At 41.2% G+C, this 17600-nt stretch overlaps 1 protein-coding gene across 2 annotated transcripts; it reads right to left on the reverse strand.

Moving 5' to 3' along the window:
* Positions 1-655: 655 nt before the first annotated feature.
* Positions 656-16883, reverse strand: dsg2.1 (desmoglein 2, tandem duplicate 1). Of its 2 annotated transcripts, none has more exons than XM_038716852.1 (14): positions 16663-16883; positions 14554-14682; positions 13832-13987; positions 13501-13642; positions 12740-12900; positions 11457-11591; positions 11002-11187; positions 9257-9711; positions 9018-9160; positions 7757-7978; positions 7155-7397; positions 3978-4108; positions 3557-3868; positions 656-3076 (listed from the first exon to the last, which is right to left on the reverse strand). In XM_038716852.1, the coding sequence occupies exons 1-14, from the start codon at positions 16705-16707 to the stop codon at positions 1988-1990; spliced, it is 3549 nt and encodes a 1182-aa protein (XP_038572780.1). In that variant the 5' UTR covers positions 16708-16883; the 3' UTR covers positions 656-1987. The 2 variants fall into 2 exon arrangements, with proteins under 2 accessions (XP_038572780.1, XP_038572779.1); XM_038716851.1 differs by having other exon boundaries at positions 656-3079; positions 16663-16880.
* Between the last annotated feature and the right edge of the window lie 717 nt (positions 16884-17600).

Here is a 17600-nt window from a genome sequence, read left to right on the forward strand (position 1 = left end):
CTGTCTAGTAGTCCCAGGTGTAGTTTACTGTCTCATTGGATACATGACACATGATACAGCATTGGATAGGATGAAATTAGGTCGGACACTACAGCTGATCAATAAAAAACACTTCTTCAGTAAAGCTATTAGCCAAAAGTCCAGGTGAACATTGAAACCAATGTGGTGCATGCTGAGGTGGTGATGACCACTTTTCCATATTCAAAATTAGGGTTGACACTCATTTGGTGATGGAAATTAGCTATCTCCAGTCCACCCCAATACTTCAAATTAGAATTTAGTGGCTTCCAGGTCTTGGCATCTTGCCCCCCTGCCAAATGCAGGTAGAATTTGGCAGCTTCAAGTCATCAGTCGAGAAGACCCCGAGTAGACTTGTTTTTTTAGCTGCATCCTTGTATACAGAGCAAGGCAGGAGCAACAGCATGGCAGGTTGTAAACTTTACAGACCATGTCTCAAACTACCAAACTAAGTGTGATGGAAGCAACGTGAGGCAGGGCATCAGTCTGTTGGCTGCTCTGAAGCTCTGCTCCGGTGATGACTGCCCTGGTCCCTTTTCATTAGAGATGAAGTTTCTTATATTATTTAAGTATTTAGAGGGAATCCTGATGTAGAGTGATGTCACACAATTTAGAAAGAGGACTGATCTCGATAACATTAATTTTTAAATTTTTATTGTCAAATGTAAGGAACCCAATTTCTTTATGAATGGGTTGCTCTACATTCACTTTACAGAGATCAGACAACACAAGAGGGACAGTAATACCCAGGTATTTTTACTGTCAAGTCCAAGAACATTTATATTCAGCTACAGCAAGAGGTTAAAGTGCAATCGTGATTAACTAGCGAGTGTCCTGTGTTCCTTGATGTTGAAACGGAGGATGTCAGCTCATCAGTGACGACAGCTACTGTAGGTGACAAATAAAACTACCTAATCTGCTGCCAAAATGACTTACCAATATGTCTTTAGGTATTTAAGTTTCTTTTTATTGGTGCAAAACAACAGACGGCACATAGCTTATATATGGGAGATAATAAGGAATAAGAAATAACAAAAAACATGTTTACTCAACATGATGAGCTATTCTAATTTCAACATTAGAACCCCCAGTGGGTAAAATGTACCTGTGAATGTTTTCCATTCCCTTAGTCTTTGGCTTTTCCTTAAAGTGTGTATTGTTAAAAATTGTCAAGATGAAGCCAGATTAAAACGCAAGCAGAGCATTCAGCTGTTTGTGGGAAATGCACAGCAAAGGTGCTGAATGTTTGCATAAAATGTGTTTGGTGACACATGTAGCAGATATAATCACTGCATTCTAATTGTTTTATTTTTCATTTCACCCATTTTGGTTTAGGTATACGGTGACCCCTGGTGGTTCTAGTGTTAAATATTTTCTATGTACAGTGTGTGTAGCATGAAGGGGCTACAACTTAAATTTCATTGTGGAGCTCTGTGTAGTACAGATAAATGTGCCTGTGTAACGGCAGAGAGAGGTGAAGAAGGAGAAGGCAAATGTAACAAAAAATTATTAGTATTTGTAATTTATTTTTACTGCAATGGCTTTATGCCCAAGCCAAGTTCATAGCAGTAGAGATGTAGGGCAGGGTGAAGTCATTAGATAGGCCACCTGGAATAGTTTTAGCTTGGGAGGGTCAGCTACAGTCTTTATTATTCCATTTATTTACATTAAATTTCTTCATTGTCCCCCTTCCTTGTGGAGAGTATTGACCACGTACGATAATATTGGTTGTGTTTGGAGTCGCCCGCAGACGTTTGGAAGGCGCTGTTTGAGGGAGGCTGCTCATTTGGTATTGACAGACTTGATTTGGAGAATTGTATTGTCCAATTTGTCGACCCTGCCCCCTTTCCATTAAATGTCTTGCATTAGTTGAGTCCCAAGAGCATCCCATCATCACCACGGCCAGGCCAGAGGAACAAGCTTATTGGCATTACTGAAAAGGTCATCTGCTGTTCTGACGGTCTCTCATTCAATTAATGTATGTTGTCTCCTGCACCTTACGGTAGGTGGGGGTTGAGCTCACTGTGGTGGTGGAGTAACCCTCCATGCTGCTCTGTAATCCAGTGGATGTGCTGCCCTTGCTGGAGAGGACTCTTTGAGATCCAGTGACGTCACTCTTCTGGGACTGACCTCCTGCCTCTTGGACCAGCTGCCCTCCGCTGCTTGTTGTCTCTCCGACCACCAGGACTCTCTGAGATCCTGAAAGCCCTGCTGGCTGTAGAGTGCCCCCCTGCACGAGGCAGGTCTGGCTCCCCTTCAGCACTTTCATTGACCCTGCAGGGACCTTGCCCTCCACGACCATCATGGTCTGGGAGCCAGAGAGGTTGCCAGTGTAGATCAGGTTGGCACCCCCCCCCTGGACGCTGCCGCTCTCCACCAGCACCATGCCGGGGCCCCGGGCTTGTCCGCTGGACATCACTGTCTGCCCCTGAACGACCATGCCTTGGGAAGATCCAGTCTGGGTGCCATTAACCAGTACCATGCCCTGCAAGTTGGTGGATGGTGCCTCAGCCAGCAGCATGGTGTTCTGAATCTGTGGCTGGACTACGTACTGCATCGACTGCACAACAGGAGCGGTGGTGTAGTAGACAGGCTGCTGCTGCTGTAGCAGGAGCATCTGGCCATGATTTGCCATCCCTTGGTTCACCTTCACCGTGGTCATCCCTTCCCTCACCGTGGCCTTGCTTTCCTTCACCATCTCAGTACGCTCAGATGTCTCCCTGACTACAGTCTGCCCTGTTTCGGCAATAGTCGGCTGCAGCTTGGAGGGTGGGGGCAGCTGTTGGGCAGTCATCAAACTTGATACTGAGCTCTGAGTATTGATGGAGGCACTGGGCGGAGGAGTGAACACTGGTTTGACTTCAGTTGCGATCTTCTTGCCTCCGCACACTTCAGCCAGGGTCTTGAACTTTAGCCCGAGGTCATCGAGGAACTGCAGGTCGTTGTCAGACTCCAGGAGGCTGCAGCAGCCCACTGAGCCAGCAGGGGAGGCCTGGCCCTCGTAATCGTAAACCAAAAGACCATCCTTCACACCAAGGCTCTCGTTTCCACTGGTCATCTTCTTTTGGAAAAAAAAGAAAGAAACCATCAGGTTACCTATGTTGTTAGCTGATCACAATCTTCTTGTAGCATTCAGGGTGCAAACGGTTTTAATTAAACTTTCAATGAATGTCTCATCCAAATAAAAAAATTCAAAAATCTAAATGATTTGTAAGGAGAAACACCAGAGGCATGTGTATATGTACACAAACTAAGCCCTGCCTGACAATAGTGGTGCCCAAGAACATGTTCTTTAAAGTGTTCGAAGTTTAGTTGGTGTGTCCATGAACACACAGTCAGTTAGCTTAAAGGCCAAACTGACAGGATAGCTACTATGTGATTTTTTGTTGAACTGTTAAAGCAAAGACATTTGCAAATTGCACCTGTTTTATCGAGTTTGTCTTCCCAACATTTGAAACCCATCAAAATAATTATGTCCAGATGACAAAAGCCTACAAAGGGTTACAGAAAGAGTTGAAATATGTAAATGATCCCTCACCTGATTGTAGTACTGTCCCAGGAAGTAGTCTGGCAAAGCCATGCCATCATAGATTCCTCCACCTGTTCCCGATTCTCGTCCTTCAAACTCAGAGTAGAAGTTCTGCTGGTTCATCGTCCCCCATGTCCCTTCTCTGTGGCCACTTCCAAAACCGTCCTGATAGGCAGCCCCGTTCATCTCATCCATGGAAGTGACAGATTTCTGGAAATCCAAAACTGCCATGGGCCCCATTGCTGAAGATTTTTTAGTCTTCATACCCATAGAGACCGTATCTCCATCCAGTTGTGTTGGCATGGCCAGTAGCGGCACCTCCTATCACAGGCCAATGATCCAAATGTCAAGCATCACTTCATACAGCATCTCAATAGCAAACATGACGGTCATGTGTTTGAAAGATAAATATGTTTTAAATATGTCTCACCGTGTTCTCTCCCTGGCCCTCAGTGCGGTAGTTAATAAGGTGTGATTTGGTGTCGAAAGGCATCTCACTAAAGCCCCCTGGCAGACCAGCAGCCTCCCCACATTGGCAGAAGAGCATCAACAGAGGAATGACTTTAAAACACAACAACAATCAAGTTTTAGAAAACGTGTGATTCGGGGACTGCAGCGGTCCTCTGGAGGGTGCAGTTTTAATTTACCTGGTTCAATACAATGTGTTTATGTCTTCTCTTGTAACAGGCAACCATGTAGTTCTTTATTAACATCTCCAGGTTTTTCTATAACCGTTCTGGTGGAAGTTGCATGTTGTAATGTCTGACATTTCTTGACTTCACTGACAGTTTCGCCTCTTGAGTGTGCTATCAGATCTGGTTACTCCCTTCAACTGGCCAGACCCATAAAAACCTCTAAATAGATTTCTGAATATACCTTAATCATTACTGGGGCTGTCAGAGACTGTGATCAGGGCCCGTATTTATCAAGCTTCTCAGATTTATTTTTGGCTCAACGCTTAAAAGTTAGTTATCAAGCATCATAGTCCTAATATAAGTGAAGTGTAGGACTAAATCTTAAGTATCAATCTTAAAGCTGGTTTACGACACTTTGCTGTGCCACAAACAGGATTTTGGATGACGATGTAGCCAAGGACCAATCACTGAATAGATTTCCTTATTTAAGAAAATTCTCAGGTAAATTCACACTGAATGGTGAAATTTCATGGTTTATGTTCAACACACATTTAACAATAGAGAATTTTCAAGAGAATACACTATGATATCCACAGTAATAAATGAAAAATAAAAAAGTTTCTTTATACGAGTGCCATCAATTGCGCCAACTGCTCCAGGGATGCCAGCTATTTGTATGAATTGTGTTTGTTTCCGTCGGATTACGGGGGTGTTGTTGGGAAGTCGATGAAATGCATGACAATGAGTGAAGCTGTAAGTGCTATAATTGTTTCCATGACAATTTGGCTTATTGATGGTTGTGACGGGCCAAAATCATCAGCACTGCTCCGTTTGTCCTGTGGCAAAAGTGTCATCACCACCTTAGGTTTAGCTGAAAGCACACTGCTGTGTAAAGTCAGTGGTGAGATGACGTCCCTCATCAACTTGCTGACAAAGTTTATGCCTGCGTGGTCCGACCCAGTCTGATTAACTGCACGTCGTCAAATAATTCAGAAACATTCTTCTTCTACTGAAAGATTTGCGCACATCTCCAAAGCGCCACCACAAGCCCCTACTGGCAGCTCCTTACCATTTGAGAGACCTCTGGAGCTGTCTTAAATAACTGGGAGAGTAAGAGTGATTCTTAGCTTTAAGAAATTTGATAATTTGCTTTTATTCTTAAGTTTAAAAGTAGGAGTATATTTCATGAATTCTCAGGACTTAAGACTAATATGGCACTTTGAGAAGCTTGATAAATACTGGCCCAGATTTATTTTCCCATTGCAGATACTGCTTCCTTGTGACTGTTGGAGCAATTAAAATGACCTGAAAACATATTTTCTCAATCAGCTCTGACATACATAAATAAACTGTTTTGTGCCAAAGTTGTGTTCATTTCAATATTCAATTCAAGCATTGATGAAGAGTTTTTGAGTGTTAATAAATATACCTAAAGCCATTTTTTAAATGTAATTGCTGCTTATTTAGTAATGAATATTTAAAATGTTAATGCTTCAGATTGGAAGCAAAGTTTGTAGGAGCTTGAAATATCTGGCCTGTAAGACAGTGTAGGGGGTTTTAATGCCCATACTTCTGTTTTTGTCTCAATAACAATAATAAGTGCTGAGCCTGTGTGCACCCTGTCTCCGTTCATGGCAAGTGAAATGTGAGCGCGAGGTCACATATTTGCCTATTTTGAGATGTTACAAGCACTAACGAACCGAGCGGTATCCATCACCTTTATAACAAGCCCACAGAGGTTAAGTGGCTGGGATTCCCTTCCAGTTAGTCAAAATTGAAAAAGCCGATAAAATGAGAGGCGGAAGGGCTTCAAGTGTCTTCAACCAAGTCCAGCGCCCTTGATTTTTCTTCCTTGGATAATGAATGCCTCCAATCATGCTCTGTGGCAGGTATACAAATTCTGAGCAGACAGTTCATTCAGATTTTGTTTCAAGAGGAAAAGACTTTGAAAGAGCGTTCATTGCTTGGACATAGATGGCAGGAACTTAATACAACTGGCAAGTGTTTCACTAGGAACAGTGGCTGAAGTCACATCTGCATTTACATCGATGGTAAAGACACCAGTTATAGTGATGTTACATTTTACTCTTGAAGAGGAAAATGTAAAATTGATTCGCAAGCACAAGAAGAAAATCCTGCTTCTGTATGGTACATGCGCCAAAATATGTCTAAAAGTTGTATTTTAGACAGGGAGGACGGATGGTTTGAAAGAGGAGTCAAGGAGGCCATTTATAGCCGTGTGGAGAGACGTTCTCTGAACAGAAGATGATGATTTGTCACCTAACTTTATGTTAAAATATCTATTTTGTAATGCGCTGATGGTTACTGTTTTTTGAGTTTGCTGTCAGTATTCATATTAGTGTTGTATAGGGGTTTTGATAAGTAACAGTCACACTACAATGGGCAGTGACAGTTTTAAATGTGTTAATAACTAGGTTGGGATATATAAGAATTTATGATGACTGCATAAGAGAAATATGTTACTTCAGAATCCAATATATTATCCCACCGGTCACAATTATGAATGATTATTAATGTAAAGAAATAATGATGGATTATTTCAAAGGGTTACTAATGACACATCAGGATATCTACATGTCTGGAAAAAATTGTGAAATTTAATGTTGCGTCCTGTATTGAGACCCCCTCTCTTACTTACTAGGCTTTTGATATCTAAAGTATTCACAGACCTGTCCGCTTGATAAACCTCTGTTTCCTCTTAACATGGTGCTACTAACTACTAATACTACTAATGGTATTTCTGTTGATCTTTAAGAAAGTCCCTAAGTATTATTTCACATTTGAAAAGACCGTCTATAACCAAGAGTTTTGGTCTTGTTTTTGAATTCTTTGCTCTGGCCTTATCTTTGGCCTAAACTTGGATTTAAACTCAACTCAACCTGACTTGTTTTGAGCAGCAAAGCATTTGATCACACGGTCTTTCATCAGACTGACCGTCACATCATACTTACGTAGTAAGAGCAGCAGGCCCAGTAATAGCAGTCCGATGCCTGCAGGTCCTAACACTGCTTCTTTGCTGGCCTGACCATGGCTGCTTCTTTTTCCACACACCACTCCATTCTCACAGGTACAAACTTGGACCTGCACTTTCTGTGGTTCTGGACAGACCTGTCCCTGCATGTCGCTTACTGCCAATTCCACCTCATAGACACCAGGCCACATGGACTCCTGGGCTCTCAGGATAGCTGCAGTGTCTTCCCGCAACAAGACAAACATATGAAGAGTGTAGTAAGTCAATATGCTTTACTCTAAAGTTATTAGTATTCTGGATCAAACACTCAAGGATAAATTTCCTTTTCCACACTCTAGTTTCAAAACAAGGTTCCAGGAGTCATGGTCAAAACACGCTAAGTGCTAGTTTTAAGGTCAGACCCTTAAAGCAACTCCTGTAGAATTTGAACAATGTTCACTTTGGCAAAAGCTAAAAAAAAATAAAAATCTAAGCCAGACACCAATTCATGTCGAGCAATTTCTAACTTTGTATCTACGGGTATTTATTTAGTTTTACATCTATCTATCATAACTTTTAAATAGTTGGCAGATTTCTCCTCACCATTGAGATGCTCCACCTTCCATTGGCCCTTTGTGCCCTTTGGGATGATGACAAAGTCAAAAGGAGGTCCGTTAGGAGATGCGTCCTCATCTTTGGCGTTCACAATAACAGAAGTATCCGTGGTACACATTGTCTGGATGTTACTGGTCAGGGTGGGGCAGTGGTCATTAGCATCTTCCACCTGGATGGCTATGGTGCCGGTGGCTGTTTTAGCGGGCATGTCTGTGTTAGAAAAACAGAAATAAGAACAGATCATTCAGCATTTCCTTTCTATCTATTCCCATTCTGTAAGACAAGTTCAAACGCTTCACACTCCAAGCTGGTGGACAACAGGTGTACACAACTGTTTGTCCTGCTAGTGGTGGGCCTAATGACATGCTCAGATAGAAGGTTAAGCAACTTTTCTCCTTGATTTATTTACATGAATTTGACCCTTGGACTGTTTTCATGTTTGTTTGTACCTAGCTAGCAACCTGAGCACTTTGAGTGGGTGTGCCTGGGAATGTGATGGTGTTTTGCAAAAGGGGCGACTGTGGCTCAGGAGGTAGAGCGGGTTGCCCGTTAATTCCCGGCTCCCCCAAGCTGCATGTCGAAGTGTCTTTGGGCAAGACACTGAACCTTGAATTGCCCCTGGTGGCTGTTCCAGCAGTGTATGACTGTGTATGAATGCTATACAAATACGGAGCATTTACATTTACATTTAAAAAAACATCTTTGTACACAAAATGCTGGTGGGTGGTGATGAGGCAGTGGATAAGACACATCCCTTTGGTGTGAGAGACCTGGGTTCAATTCCCCACTGTGACACTGTTCCCCTGAGCAAGACACTTAACCCCTAATTGCTCCAGAGACGTGCTACCTCTGACATATATAGCAATTGTAAGTTTCTTTGGATAAAAGCGTCAGCTAATGTAATGTTAATGTAATGCTGACATCTGGATTTCCACAACATTTACTTATGTTTATGGTCCCCAGAAAACAAATCATTAACCCACTTAACTTGGATGGAAATTGCACAAAGCCTCTGATAATCTAATGGGCAATTTGTCAATACATTTTCTTTGCTTCCGGAAGCCATACTCAGAGCAAACTTCATATTTTAGCCCCAATAATGGCAAGGCTGTTCGATTTGCAAAAATTGTCAGAATTTAGACTTTTAAGCATGATGTGGCATTCCTTTCCAGCTACTTCACACTGCAAAAAACTAGTCTGTCATGCAAAATGTCTGAAGTTGGAGCAGACACATAGTGGAAGAGTGTACCTTCTGAAATGCAAAGTACTTGACCAAAATATGTCCCATTGACCACAAGTGGAGATTCTCTGTCAGGCATCTTGTTCAGTCTGATCTCAGCTGTATTTTGGTCGATGGTAAACCAGTTGTCAGGGTCTGAGCCCTTGACATACCTAGAGGCGGAATAAATAGTCAGTCAGTTATTATTATTACTGAATGTAGACAGTTAAGCTGACAGTTTTAACTGCAGAGTTTGTGTTTGCACTGACCTGACTTTCTCTGCTGGTTTCCCAGTGTCTCCATCTAATGCAGGGTACCTGGCAATAACATCTTTAATGTTGAAAGTCTTGCCTCCTTCTGAGACAGGAATGGCTTTGACTTTGGGGACAAAACGTGGCCCCTCAGGCTGGTTCTTTACATTGATTTTGACTGGGTAGATTTTCATTTTTGTCCCACTTTGCCATGATCCGCTGGCTCCGCTGGCTCCGCTGGCACCGCTGGCTCCGCTGGCTCCGCTGGCTCCGCTGGCACCGCTGGCTCCGCTGGCACTGCTAGCACTGCTGGCTCCACCCCCTGCTCCCCCTCCGCCTCCTCCTCCACCCCCTGCTGCCGCTCCAAAACTTACAGCAGCTACAGAATTTACCCCAGATCCATCAAAGGGTGGAGCCTTGTTCCTTACGCCTATTCCAAGCTGAAGATCCTTGACATCCTCATAATCCACAGCCTGTAAAATTGCACACACAAACACAGAGAACACAGATTATTAATAAAAAACTAAGCCTAAACCTGGGTCATCTGAGGATTTAGGGTTGAATAGTTATACTATTCCCCTGAAATGTACTGAAAATTGATATTGCTTAGTAAATCCATCAATACCTCCAGTACGTGCCAAAATGACACTTAAGAGGGCAGCCTTTATATAATTCTGACCCCCTATAAAATTGCCACAAAACATTTAATGGGTCTTGTGCAATTGTTGTATGTAAATCAATAAAATATTGATCAATATATCAGTCCATAAGATACATTTGTCTGTGATCCTTTCTATTTGCTGGTCTAAAACATAAGGGACCACGGGTTGGTGAGTGAGATGAGAAGGAGTTCTTTGGCTTTTAGCTTTAGCCCTGGCCTTGTCTTCATCTCTTACTTGGCTAAACGTTTTGTTGTGCTATCGCCACCTATGCTTGTTGGATGGTGGGCCCAACCTTTGCACTGTTTGCAGGGGGAACATAGCTGCCCATCACCTAAATAAGAAGAAATGATGCTTCACTGATGGGCTTCTGGTGAAAGCTTACCAGTCAACAGCAATGGCCCCTAGCCTGGGGAACATCAGTGTTCTTCTGCTAGTACTGGAAGGCCTCATAAAGGACTTGGAGTCCAAGAGCCCAGCTGACCTCCTTCCAGAAATGAAGCTATGCTCTGTTCTTGAGCTAATCTGAAGGCCACATGACGTTTAGAGCTATTGACTCTGCAGAAAGTTGGCGACTTCTGCGCACTGTGTACCTCAGTGCTGACCCCGCTCTGTGATTTTGTGTGGCCTACCACTTCGTGGCTGAGTTCTGAGTTCTGTTGTTCCCAATCACTACCACATTGTTATAATACCACTAACACTTGACAAAATTTATGAAAATTCACAGACTTATTGCACAGGTGGCAACCCATCACGGTACCACGCTTGAATTCCCTGAGCTCCTGAGAGCGACCCATTCTTTCCCAAATGTTTGTAGAAGCAGTCTGCATACCTAGGTACTTTATTTTATACACTCGCGGTCATAGAAGTGATTGGAACACCTGAATTCAGTGATTCAGAGTTCTAAAACATTTGCCAATAGAATGTACATAAACACTCTTTGTTTTTCTAAGTTGCTACTTTTTTTATTCAAATTATGTCTAAAATTACTTCTTCTTTCTTTTTCTTTCTTTGTTTTATGGAGCATGCAAATGGAATATAACATATTTATTCCCAATAAAACTGGAATACCAACACATTTATCCTAAATTAAAACAGCAGTACCTTGTCAAGCATTAGGATGCCCTCGTTGGTGTTGGGGTCTGTCTTGATGCTGAAGTACCCTGCCTCGTTGCCTTGCACAATGTCAAACACAGCTTCCCAGTTGTCTGTGCCTTTCAGGTCCAGGTCATTTGCTTTTAGTCTCATCACCTCCACACCCTGTGTGTTCTCCTCAATGCTGCCCTCATACTGCAAGTAAAACATGAATGTAAGATGAATGTGAAGACATGATGTAAGATAAATGTCATCAGGTTTTGTTTTAACGACACATTCGTTAATTAGCATTTCTTTGACTTTAGCGCATGATCTGTAATATGAGCACACAAACATTTTCATATATTCTTTTTTTCCTCAAAAGAAACACTGAAACCATATACTCTGTAAACCCTCGTGGAAACCATTTCTTCTTGCACCAAAATTCAGTATAACATGTTGATATAGTAGAGTGTGAGAACTACCTCTGATTTTTCCAGGGTGGGTGGGTTGTCATTCACATCAAGGACTTTAATGGTAACAGTGCCGGTTCCAGTGTTTCCCCCTGGAGCACCATTTAGGTCTTGACCCCTCACTGTCAGAGTGTACAAATCTGCTTTCTGAAAATAGAAATCATAAATAAAATGTAAACTGGCCAAAGCTTCAAATAAAGAGGTAAAAGTATTGAAAAGAAATCCCTGTGAGCCGAAACCACAGATTTCCTCCTGTTCTGAATGCTCTGGTTTCAACAGCTTTTTCTACCTATGGCTCCGTGTTAGGACACACGGTGTTTTATTTTGTTTTATTCATTTTATACATCAATCATGCTGGTTGTATTACTGTTTTAAATTTTTCCTGCTTAATATGACAACATGCAATGGGACTGCTAACTGTTGATACTGCTAGTCTTTACTACGAAGCTTCTACTGGTGTGGAAACATGCACACCAAGATCAGAGTTTAAGTTTTAAAATGTTTCCAGACATTTGTGACAGTGTGACATTTATGTAGTATTAATAGCATAAAATGTACAATACTAATATTTTTCATGTCAATAGTAGGCTATGTATGAATTGCTTAAAGAGAGAGGACAATCTACAGCTTGTTTCAGACAGAGGCTGAAGGCTTACATTAAGAGCCAGTATGAGATAGAAAATAAATTGTAACATTGTATACAAGTCATAAAATGTGGAATCATAATAGGTCTCCTTTAACTTTATCATGCAAAGCTTCCATACAGGAGTCACAACACTACATTAAAGGACTAGAAATGCAGTAGGTCTCCTTTAATGTTTGTCTTATGGTTGCATCTTTGAAAAGAGTCACAAATGTAATTTCCAGCCACTGAATATCCAGGCTGTCCAAAGCCATTTAAAGCAGCAGGGATTAAAGATCAAAGTCCCTAAATTAGCTAATAAGATGTGAAATTATCGAACTACAGGATGAACAGTACTGTTGAGTTGGGTGCAAACAGGCTGGAAAACCAAAACAAAAGCTGACAGAAGCTAAAAAAAAAAAGCTCTACAGAGCTAAGGGGAGATCCAGATTTGGGTGATATTTCTCTATGGGCTCATCGCTAACGGCAACACTTTTCACTTCACAAATAGTATAATCCATTGTTATCGAAAGATTTTAGGTTGTTGTGTGTTATAACAGGTTGTGCTGGTAGTATTAATAATAATAAAATAGTAAGAATAGTAAGAATGGAATTTCAGTTATCTGCAATTGGCACTGGCCCTGTGGATGTGTTGGTGTACTTCATACTGTACCTCTCTGTCCAGATCAGCCTTTTTGACGTAGATGGTCCCATTACCCTCAATTCTAAATATGTCATGAGATGGATTCTGACTAATGAGGGAATAGAAGATCTGAGAGTTCTTATTTCCTGGTTCATCAGCATCAGTAGCAGTTACATTCATAACTGAAGTGCCTGTAAAAAACAATTGCATTGAATGAATGAATGATTACATTTCACCCTAGTTACTAGGTCAGAAGGCACAGACACACTGAACTCATAAAACAATTAGATATTAAAGTTGATACTGTATGATCTAACATCTAAGTGTGATCTAAGGTCATTTTAACAAATACCCAAAGTAAGCATGGTTGTGCGTAGCCCAGTCACAACACATCCTTAAGCCCAAGTGCTCAAACAGAAACTAACATTCACACGCATTCATACACTGGCAGAACAGCCACCAGGGGCAATTCAGGGTTCAGTATCTTGCCCTTCGACATGCAGCCTGGGTGGCCTGGGAGCATAAGAATACCAACTCAAAATAGACTTTGCTGTTAGAACTGTAACTGGTAATGACAGCAGTTGGGTTAGGTGGTTCAGGTTTTATACATTGTTATATTTTGAATTTGTTATGTAAATGTTTAATATTTATATTTAAAGTATACTTTAAACACTTAATTTACTGTTCAATTTAATTTTAAAAAACAGATTACCGGAACCGTTTTAAAAGTATTGATTTGGCGATAGTCAGGATGGGGATTTGTGAGATTACATAAAAGCAGAAACACTAACCTACAGGACTGCATTCATACATCTCCACGGGCTCGAAGACTCCAAACACTGGAGAGTTGTCGTTCTCATCCACAACCTTGATTCGTATGTCAATATTTTTCTCTGCTTCTCTGCCATCACTGTACCTAGCGACACCTGACAGCTGAAACACAAAACTCAAATGTCTTTATTATCAGTGTCTGCACGTGCATTGAACACACATAAACAGCATGTTACATTCACATGGCAAATGGCTGCCAAATATCTCCACATTAAATATGAAAAGCAGCAATTACTGAATCTTATAAAGTCTTAAAGAAGAACAGAACACAACCTGTCATGTATCACTCACATTGTACGTGTCGATCTCCTCCCTGTCAAGAACTTTGGTCACACGAATTAGTCCAGTTTTAGAGTCAACTACAAACACATGGAAGGGATATTTGTTTGCACCAATGCCTTCTAGAGAGTATTCAATATTTTCCACACTTTCAGCATCTGATCGAATCTGAAACACAAAGCAGAAAACCTGATCACTTTATGGGCCCAGAAAAAAAGAAACATTTGCACCAGAATAACAATACATGCTGAGTGATCCCCTCTTTGTTGTTCCAGTGACCCAGTGTTTTTTATTTCTTACTGCAGATCTGATCATCTAGGTGATATCTGCGTTGTCATTTTTGTGGACATGTAACTTGACATGTACGTGGAATGCAGAGGGTCATTTGTTAACTTCTTCTTCTGCTTGATCTATTGGAGTAGCTGACAAATTATTTTCAATTATTGTTATCGTTGGTTTTGGATTTCAAGGATTCAAGGATCCAGTTTTCTGTTTTTAAATGTTGAGGCTGTTTTCAATACTGCTTCTACAATGAGAGCCAAGTGGTTTCCTTCTGCTATCTTCAATGCCAATAAAAACAAAACTTAACTACATAAATAAAAACAAAACCATTTCTACTAATATGTTCATTGTCCCAAATGACTCCTCATCCAAGGTTCCAGTCCACTGTGAAACCTTTGATTCTTCAGAGTTAGTGGGCAGAATTAAAAGTTAATTAGAGATCAGTGACTCACCCTGGCAATAGATTTGTCCTTAGTGTAGTCTGTGTTCTCCTTCAGTGGCTTTGGAGGGAGAATCCATTCTCTTCTTTTTCTTACCAGACTCTCTCCAGAGTTGGCCCACATCACAGCAACAGCCTGGAGCTGTAACACAATTAATAATTACTAACAATGCACCCTTACCTGACAGATTCATCTAAAGTCCACCAATGTAGAGTAGGCTGCACATTAATAATATCAGTAAGCATAGGATACAACTGTACCAGAAAGTACAAAAAATAGTGCATCGTGGACAGAAACCTTAAACCCATGTTCTGCTTTACATAGTCTTTTAAAATGTTGCAGTTTTTTCTCAAACAATAATTTGTGAAACTATTTTTTTTATACCCCTCTCATCTCCATAAGCTGCTTCTACGGGGAAAAAAGATTTCTGACATAAATATTCACGTTATTGCCCCTTCCAACCTAGCACCGTGTAGTAACTTGTTTAAATAATGAAGTCATTCTTATAAAAGTTGACATGGCGAGGCTGAATATAAACCACGTTAGATTTCTATAAAGGACTGATACACAGCCGCCGTAAACACAGAACTATCTCTGTGGCTCAGTTGGATAAAGTGATAACATGTGCCACAGTCATATGCTATCAGTTATATGTCTCCATTTCATAATTACAGCATCTTTTCATTGTGAAATGGCAATCGTTTTTAATTAGGCTCAATGCCTACAGTTTCAGTAAGATATGAAATATTCTCAAGCCACACTGGTGTCTTTAGTTATTCTGGCTCTTTAGTGCTGTACCTAGCTATGCAGAATAAAAACTGCAGTGTTTCCCACATATAGACTTTACTTTGCAAGGTATATTAACGGCTGCCAAAGAATATTTAGTGACCCATTTTAGAGAGATATCATCCTGTACCACACTGGTGTCGATCGTTTGGCTAGGCTATGTCATTAGCAAGCCTCCTCCAAATGTTTCCCAAATATTTGTAGTTTACAGGTTAATGCCATTCCTCTGCCAAGTTGGGAATATCATAGCTCTCAGAAACTCTTTAAACGTCTTATATCCATGGGAATAATAGTATTTAGGTTGGCATTATAAAAACAGCCTGAATTGAGATACTGTGAGGGCCTGTGTGCAAAAGCATCAGCCTGTCAGGTACTGTGCAGCTGCCTTTGTTCAGAGGAGATGTGGACACACCCTACCACTTCTAGAAAATGTAAGCCTTAACTATTCAGTCAATGCATGGGCATGTCAAGGTAACAGAAGCGCTAGGATGACAAAAAGAGAAGGGAGGGGCTTCACATATTTTAGTTAAAGAAAGAAGTCAGTTAGACATAAATAAACAGAAAGAACATACTGAATCAACACTGACAGGTGAATCTTTCATGTGAGGAAATATCTCTAATGTCACTGCTACATTTTTAGTCAGTAATATCACTGGGTTTTCAAAATGCATTACAGTCTGTAACTTGTTGAAGAATCCGACTGTTTTAAAAGAACCACAGAATAATGTACAGCAAATGATCAAAATATGATCCATACAGTCAGCATATTGTGCTTAAAGCTTGTTCCAAACACAAACACACTTTCACTAAGATGTCTAAATTCTTTTCTGGAGCCATGTTACATTATATTAGTACTGGAAGCGTGGCCTTTTCTTAAGGACTTAATGTTTTAGTTCCTGCTTTTCTATTTACGGTACATGAGACACTCCAAGGTCTCATGTAAAGATTTTGAAACATTACAACAGATCATGACATGTTCGGAATGCATTTCTATAATCCACAAACAATAGCTGACAATATTGATATGAGCACACCTAAACTCAGTGTACCATCAGGACAGGACAGTATGAAGCAAACAGGTTTTTATTCGTTCTGTCATAACTAGGAAATTAGGATTTGAAAGCTGGTGTGATACAAACAAGTGAGTTCGTTTTGCCTACAAGTAGTAACAAGCAGCACGACATGTTGTGCCAGGACTGACTTCATTTAACAGCTATGTGTCCAATACAACAATATTTAACAATACAGAAGGACATATGTTCAGACATGTTGACATTTTTCCCTGTTAAAAGTAAAATAATAATAAATAATAAAATAAAGCGCTTCTGTACTCACCGCAAACAATAACAGCAAAAACACAGGCGAAGAAACCCGAATCATGACTGAAGAAAGGTCCCGGTGAGAATCCCGATGGCGCCGACAAGACTTCCCGGCAGACTGTGGGCTGATGGAGGCGAAGAGGAGGCTTATCAAAGAGGAGGAGCACTCCACCACACACACCCACACACTCACTCAGAACAGGGAGACAGCCTGCATGAACCTTACTATTGAGCCTGCGGCTGCCGGTGAGTGTGGGAAAGTTTGTCTTTTGTTATCCTGGCCCGAACCAGCAGAAGACTTCCTGTAACACACTAACAATGGCTTCTCCCAGCGCGGTACCCCGGCTGCTAACACCTGAACCAACCCAGACACACATTATGTGTGTGTGTGTTCGACAGGTGTTACGGCGAGTTTTGCCTGCCGGACGAGAATTGCTTGCGCCTCCAAATACTGCTTTTAAACGCTATACTAACGCTATTGTGGGGTTCATCAATGGTAATAATCGGTTCTAAGGAGCCTATATATTCTATGAACATTTAGAGTTGTGAATATTTTATTACACTTAGTAAAAATAGCATTCCTTGAGATTCAGCAAAAATATGTGGTGATAACCTGCTTTTGATCGATGTGCACAACAAGGTGTGTGAAAAAGATGTAAGAGGTGGATGCATAATTCGGCTAAACAGATGCAGAGAGTGCATGCAATTCTCGGCAGGCATCCAGAATTTGGCACAACACCTGTTAGCGCTTGTCCAGGACACACTGGTCCAAACACGCGGGTAAATTAATAATAACATGGGAGCTCTGTGGCCCCTCAGGGCTCCTTGTGATGGAATTAGCTAAATGTATGTGTAAGAATAGGTTGGAGCCAGTGGTAATGAGATAATGAGCGAGTGCCTCTCAGCTGCTTAATACAGGCATCATAGCCTATAACGTTATTGTTCGACTGAGTT

The sequence above is a fragment of the Micropterus salmoides genome, unplaced genomic scaffold, assembly GCF_014851395.1.
Source record: "Micropterus salmoides isolate LMB-PRFRI ecotype aquatic unplaced genomic scaffold, ASM1485139v1 Ms_hic_scaffold_13, whole genome shotgun sequence".
NCBI classification, from domain to species: domain Eukaryota; kingdom Metazoa; phylum Chordata; class Actinopteri; order Centrarchiformes; family Centrarchidae; genus Micropterus; species Micropterus salmoides.

Excerpts from the sequence above, each read along its gene's own strand:
- dsg2.1 (XM_038716851.1), bottom strand. The coding sequence starts at position 16,707 with ATGATTCGGGTTTCTTCGCCTGTGTTTTTGCTGTTATTGTTTGCG. Across the intron at positions 13,643-13,831 it reads AGGAGATCGACACGTACAAT|CTGTCAGGTGTCGCTAGGTA; the intron begins GTGAGTGATACA and ends TTTGTGTTTCAG. Across the intron at positions 4,109-7,154 it reads GGGCCTGCTGCTCTTACTAC|TCATTCCTCTGTTGATGCTC; the intron begins GTAAGTATGATG and ends TGTGTTTTAAAG.